The following is a 7162-nucleotide window of genomic DNA, read 5'->3' on the forward strand; positions in this document are numbered from 1 at the left end:
TGGAGAGAGAAAATCTGTGTTTGAAGGTAGAAATGGATAAAGAAATTGCCCGGTATCATAAGGAAGTAGAGATTGGGGAGATCAAACTCCATGCAGTTAAGAAGAATTACCAAACAATTCTTGCGTGTTCCTGGGTAATTTGTTTAAGTGTCATTTTCGTTTTGTTGTCTGGATACACTTCAAGTGGTGCGTATGAATGCAAGCTTGGCCGTTTGAAGTTGAACTGAGGTCTATGTAATTTTGAGATGACATTGTGTTTTTTTTATGTTTGTGTTATTTTGGGAGCACAATGTGGTATTTTGTAACATAAGTAATTGTGGGAGCACAATGCCGTACTTTTTAGAGCCGTGCAATTGTAGAAGCTTATTTGAAATGTAATGTACTTTTTAATGAATTTATTAGTTGCTATGAATGTAATTTCCTGTTTTACGTATACACGAATTGCGTGTATGGCATGTCACTTGGGTATTTTGAGTTTTATTTTTTACCTTTTAAAAATAACATTTATCATTTCAATTAAAAAGTGATTTTTTTTTTTTTTTTTTTTTTTTAGTAATTTTTGATTCAAACAATATTTAAAAAAAAAATTAATGTGATGTAAAAAGTAAAAATATTAAGAATTAAAAAAAAAAAATTGAGAAATAGTAAGTGGTCAATGCCAAAGGAGCTATTATTATTATCCTATAAGGTGTATGTATCAAAAGATTAAATTAAAAATTAAGAGCATTCCTATTAATCTTTTCAAAGAATTTGAACAGTAATTTTTAAAATGAATCAAATATCAAATTCCTTATATGACAGAGTGATTTTTCTCTTTCGTGGCGTGCCATATCAGCCACTCCACTGAGAATCGGAGCTGATTTCTGAGGGGAGCAGAGTAGCTTCGAGGCATTTCTACCGCTGGATGACAATACTTTTTTAACTATGGCACCGAAGAAGTCAAGGACTCGCCGGACTGGGTTGGTGCCCAACCGGAGGAATGGCCACCGGCCGCCAAGTTGTATGGCGGGTAGGAGACACTTGCACTTCTTCAAGATCATACTCCCCTCTTCCATTGACGGCAAGAAACTGGTAATGCATGCCTTCTCACTACCACATATGCTTGTTGCTTTGTTTCTTTGTCTTTTCATGTCTTGAAAGGGAGGGATACATTGACTTGAAAATCAAGAATTATATCCAACGATTCCCACTTATCGTACCCATTTTTGTGGTTATGGGTATCAACCTACCACACATGATCCAATGCCCAAATACGACATCATATAAATTTTATAATGTTATATATATGTATATATATATATATATATATATATATATATATATATATATATATATAAATGGTATGATGCTTGAAAAAGAATGAGAACATTAAAAAGAAAAAGCAGAGGGTCCCCTGAAGGGGTGAATTGCTTGGGGAACCATCCTCGCAACTTTATCAATCGCATGTTGAAACCAATCCCCAACCAGGCCTTTAAAATTGCAATACAAAACAAACAACCTTTGGATGCATATATCTTAAAAAATATGTTTTCCTTTTACTTATAATTTATCTCAACGTCCCTTTTTATCTTCCTGAGATTATATATGAATTAATCTAAATTCTTTGATGACAACAAACTCAAAATAATATCATAAGAAATTGGTAAATTAAAACTAAAAGACGAGAAGGGGAGAAAAAGTGGAAAAAGAAGGCCAAATCAACCTTATGTGTCATATATGTAGCAAAACAAGAATCCGGTTTCTAATACAACGATAGAACTAAAAAATTGCACAACAAATTCAAAGAACAAAGATTGAGAGAGGATCTGAGCTATCCAAGAATTTAACGAATTCAGTAATAATCTGACACACCGTATGTTGAACTATAATACAAGGCATCTCCAAACACCAATCAATCTCAACGGACCCATGATACGGAATCTCAACGGACCCATGATACCACAACTCTTTAGATGGGTTTCTCTTGGAAGGAACCTCTGTTTCATTACTTGCTACAGCATTTCCACCAACTCCTTTCTTGTCTGAATCAAGATTCAGAACAATACCGGGCTTCTGAAGACCTGGTCTATTAAACAAACATTTAACTGCAGAAATACAAACCAATGAACATATAAGAGGTTGGTTCAACCATAGAACAACAAACAACTAATTTGAAACTACAAGGACTGTCAAGGAATTAAAAGAAAAAATATATATATAGCAAACAAAGAAGCAAGCAAGCAAACAAAGAAAAAGTTATATCCTCCTCGCCTCCGTCTGCTTCCACCATACTCTTATAACAGGCCTCTTTCCAAGAAGAGTGATAAAAATACCTGAGAGAAAGCAATAAATTCTTTCATTTGGAGTACACTACATTCCAAAAAAAATTCAAACTATTAAACCAAAAATATTAAACATAAACTAAATGCAAATACCTAGATGCAAATAGTCCTAATTGTTCCAGCTTAACTCTAAAACCAAATCAGAAATCACTTGAATAGAAATATCATTTCTATCCAGGAGTTAATAAATCTAAACTCCCACAAAAATAATAAATCTTCAGAATTCATTTGCACAGAATTCATTAAAAAAAAACAAACCGTTGAATTGTCTCCCTTTTAATCCATAGGTTTTTCAATGTACTAGATTCCAACAAAACAAACAGAGCTCCTATACAAATGGGTATTTGTCGTACATTATAAACTATTGCTTAAATTTTGAGGAAGACACCAACCGGGATATAATAACCATAGCATCAAAAGTAAACCAAAAAACCCCCTCAAAATCTAATTTGACGGCAGAGCATTGCTGCATCAAATTTTTCCAACGAAGAAAACATGCATTTCCCATGAGTTTAAACCGCCTTGCAGTAGATAAAAATAATGTATTCCTTCGGTAAAATTCCTGAGGAGCTTCATTCCATTGAAACGAATAAAAACCCTGATTTCCTAGGCAAACCTCCTCATAGAGAAATATACAAAACCCACAAATGATCACACAAGCCCAGAATATTTATAATGCGAACCATACTTCCATATCCTTAAGTGAATGATAAATCCTGGAAACAAATTTTCCAAGAAAATCTTCAAATCCAGGTGAAAAAAGAGGACATTTTTTCCCCAAAACTGTTGAAAATAAAAAAATAAAAAATAAAATAAAATAAACATCCACAAAGCCTGGCACAAAATGGTTCAAAAAAATAGAAGTAGTTTTTTAACCCCCCCCCCCCCACCCTCAACAGTCAAGACCAACTACTAGTATGTAGGTTAACCCCATTCCAATATTGCTTCTGCCCATACATTGATCTTTAAAACCACAAAGTATTATTTAACAATTAACATCAAAAGTATTATTTAAATTATGTGTTTTACACAATCTAAAGTTTTGAACAGTTAACGGCTTCCACAGAAAAATGGAAGCCTATAATCAAATTTTAAATTAAGATAAATTCATGTGTTTACTATCTCCAATGCATATTGCATTAACCCTTCGAAAAATAGACTTGGTAGAAAATAGAAATACAATCTAAGTCAGAAATAGAACCAAATAGAACCTGATATGCCATATATTAAATAAGCATAAAGAAAAACAACTCCACTCAATGAGATTGAACCAATTACACAATAGATTAATTCAAGTTCCACAGCAAGTAAAAATGCCACTTTACTAATGACTTGTCTGAAAGAAAGTGCAAGGTTTGATCTTACCTTCAATAATTTGTGAACAAAATCAGCCGAAGTACTTGGTCCAAATACCTAAAACAAAATGAACGTATCATTTGCTGTAATAACAGTAGAATCGAAATAAGAAGATCTGGCTATTGAAGTGAAAATAATAATCTAGACGTGTCAAGATGAAGAACTATAAATTGAACACATACCCCCCAGAGTTATGCAAATCGTTGGTGCAAGTAACCAACTAACACATTCACAATTTCCATACAAAAAATGTCCACATTTCCAACCTACTTCCAACCGAGTCGAAACTTACCTGCAACACATTACCAACTTCCTACCACATATGCTGTTATCCATACATATATCCAACAACCAACCACACCACATATATTGTTATCCATACACATTACAAATGAAAATCACATATATTGTTATCCATACACATTACCAAAAAATAAAACATATCAAAACCACAAAAAACACATAAGGCTAGTTGTCCATGACTTTACGGCTTCCATTGTGGATTGAGCCGTTTCCTCTTGCCTTCCATAATTTCAATACCCTTTTCTACTGTTGTTGCAATGCGTTTTCCTTTCAACTTTGCGATATTATCAGACTTTGCTACAGTACCATCAGCATGTGGAGGTGCAGCAGTAGTAGGTGCAGCTACCCCACCTCTGCCTGCACCACTTCTGCCTGCAACACTTATGCCTACCCCACCTCTGCCTGCCCCACCTCTGCCTGCAACATCAATGCTTGCCCACCTCTGCCTGCAACATCAATGCCTACACCACCTCTACCTCCACCACCTCGAATTGCAAATCCCCTCCCCATTTTAGCCCGTCTAGGTCCACCACCCATAGTTTTCCGTCCACTTCCACCACCTCTAGTTCTAGGCCCTGTACGTGAAGGTTGAGGTCCAGCGGGGACCGCTTCAGTGAGGTCAATATGTACAGGAGCCCGGGTTGGTGTACTACGGAAAATACCTCTAATCCTATCAGATGTACGAGTCCTTGATGCAGGACCTTCTGTGACCATTACAGGAATTTCAAGGGCATCTTCTGTACCTTCCACCCTGCCCCATGATGCAGGTAAGGTAATTCCTACCCCAGGTTCAAAGGGGGCGAGATCGTCATTTTGGCCTTCAACAGGTGGAGGTGTTGCGCCTCTTTCTGCTCCAAATCCAGGGGGAGGTGTGTGCTCTCTTTCATCAACAAGTCTGGGGATTACAAATTCACGTGGAGCATGTGTAGGCTGACCTTTCCCCTTACCCTTCTGCAAAATCACAACAAATGAATATATATATATATATATATATATATAAAATACAAAATAAATAAGTACTAGATGGTAGCAAAGATGTTATATGTCATATTAGGGTTTATGTGAATAAATGTACAAAGTAAAGACGGCTATCATATAGTTAAGTACCTTCAGTATGGTTGATGCTTGTGGACCAGCGGTTGACCCAGATGTTGTATTCTTCTTCTTCAAGGCCTCTTTATTCTAAACAATACCATAGAAAGTAAGAACAAATTATGAACTAATAAAAATATACCCATTATGCGTTGGGTATGAGAAAACCGACTACTAAAACAACATAATTTCTAAGTACCTTTACTGCATTTGATGACTGGCTGGGACCACCACTGCCACTACTTTTCACCACCTTAGCTTTCTGATAACATCAAATGTAACAATTGTCAAGTGACTACATTTGCCTACAAACCGTAAAAAAATGGCAGTACAAGCGCCTACAAATGTCTACCTTGCCCACAACACGTGCCTTGCTTTTACCAGTTGATCGAGTATTGGACCCAACACTTTGTGACTGCATAAAAAATTGAAAACAAATATTAGCATGTCATACAAAGTCTAAAACAAGCCAGTTAAAACCAGGTTATCTATTAAGGACGATTTAATAGGGTTGAATAACACTTACACTTGCTGTAGGGGGGTATTAAGCTGACTTCCTGAAGATTGATTAAGTGGACAGCTCCTCTTATTGTGACCCAAACCAGTACACTTGGCACATCTCATCCTTGCTCCAAATTTGCTAATTCGGTTAGGATTTTTGGGGTCCCTACTCTCATTAGGAGCCCTCTTTCTTAACCTCTTTGGTCTCCCGGGGGCTACTCTAATTGTAGGTGGTTCCAAATGATCATGTCTGGTCTTTATCCATTGTTCCTGACTAGGCATTGGGTAAATTATTGGTGCATATGCCTTCTTGTACGTCTCGATTGTGTAGCATTCATCAACATAGTCCTCCGGATTCCCACAATCATAGAGTACAGCAGCAAATGCATGGGGACAGGGGATTCCAGTGATTTCCCATTGCCTGCAACCACATCGTCTTCTACGTAGGTCTACCACATACTGTTTGTTGCTGGGAGCAGAAACCTCAAACATTCCATCACCAGCATAGGTTGCAATGCAGTTCATTGCATCCAAACCAATTGCCTCCAATTTTTGCACAATCCTAGGGCACAACCTCCCTGTCAACTTCGCAATCCCTTCCCTCTTAGCCTGATATCTCGTCAACAGCTTTTTTCTTATCATTTCCAACATTGTCAAAATAGGCTTGTCACGAGCCTTAAGGATGTATGCGTTGAAACACTCGCAAATATTGTTTACCAGCAACTCACACCTTGGAGCTTCATTAAACCAAGCTCGAGACCACCCACTGGGGTCAAGCTTGTTCAAGTAATCGTATGCATCCTTACTAAGTTTCTTCAATTCTTCCATATGAGTTGTAAACTCATGTTCAGTGTATGCGGTTGCTGCAGCCCATAACTGCTCTTTCAATGCCAATCCTTTATGGCCCTCCAAGTCTCTGAAGTTGGCATACAGATGCCTAACACAAATTCGATGATCCGCCGTTGGAAGCACAGACTCTAAAGCTGGCATCAGACCCTGCACAACAATTTAATAATGCATGAAAAAATGACCAAAATAATACAATTAATTAACAAATTTGTTTAAGTGTGATTTGAAAATTATGAGCAAAAATTAAATGTAACATAACTTACCTTTTGTCTATCCGAAATAAATGTAGGTCTGCAGCCCCTTTCATGCACTCCAAGATCGGACACTAGGGTTTCCAAAAACCATGTCCAAGAGTCCTTGGTCTCAGCTTCGACAACAGCAAATGCGATTGGGTACATATTATTATTCCCATCCCTTCCAACTGCAGCTAACAATTGTCCCTTGAAAGGCCCTTTCAGGAAGCATCCATCCACCCCTATGACAGGCCTACAACCATCAAGAAACCCCTTCTTCATTGCAGCAAGAGAAAAATACAATCTTCCAAACTTTGGAAGCACATTTGGGTTTGGTCTGTCAACCTTCATCATCATACAACTTCCCCTATTCGTTTGTCTCAATGTCTCGCAATAATCCCACAGGTGACCATATTGGTTTTCAAGCTTCCCGAATATTTTTTTACATGCCTTGGCCCTAGCCCTGTACATCATACTTGGACTCACATCCACTTTCCACTTTTCCTT

At 37.3% G+C, this 7162-nt stretch overlaps 1 protein-coding gene across 1 annotated transcript; it reads right to left on the reverse strand.

Annotated features, from left to right (window-relative positions):
* Positions 1–1126: 1126 nt before the first annotated feature.
* LOC148586184 (uncharacterized) lies at positions 1127–7162 on the reverse strand. Its single transcript, XM_088515490.1, has 9 exons — positions 6686–7162; positions 5601–6569; positions 5425–5487; positions 5272–5334; positions 5088–5162; positions 4457–4931; positions 4200–4397; positions 1852–2084; positions 1127–1225 (listed from the first exon to the last, which is right to left on the reverse strand). Exons 1-9 carry the CDS (start codon positions 7127–7129, stop codon positions 1127–1129), a joined length of 2619 nt encoding a protein of 872 aa, XP_088371616.1. The 5' UTR covers positions 7130–7162.

This window comes from Corylus avellana, chromosome 4, assembly GCF_965113065.1.
Source record: "Corylus avellana chromosome 4, dhCorAvel1.hap1.2, whole genome shotgun sequence".
Lineage (NCBI taxonomy): Eukaryota > Viridiplantae > Streptophyta > Magnoliopsida > Fagales > Betulaceae > Corylus > Corylus avellana.

Bases quoted from the DNA above. Each gene is read 5' to 3' on its own strand.
- LOC148586184 (XM_088515490.1), bottom strand. From the start codon at position 7,129: ATGATGTACAGGGCTAGGGCCAAGGCATGTAAAAAAATATTCGGGAAG. The intron at 5,163-5,271 runs GTACTTAGAAAT...GGTATTGTTTAG, and splicing joins AGTCATCAAATGCAGTAAAG to AATAAAGAGGCCTTGAAGAA. The intron at 2,085-4,199 runs GCAAGAGGAAAC...GTATTTCTGCAG, and splicing joins GGGTATTGAAATTATGGAAG to TTAAATGTTTGTTTAATAGA.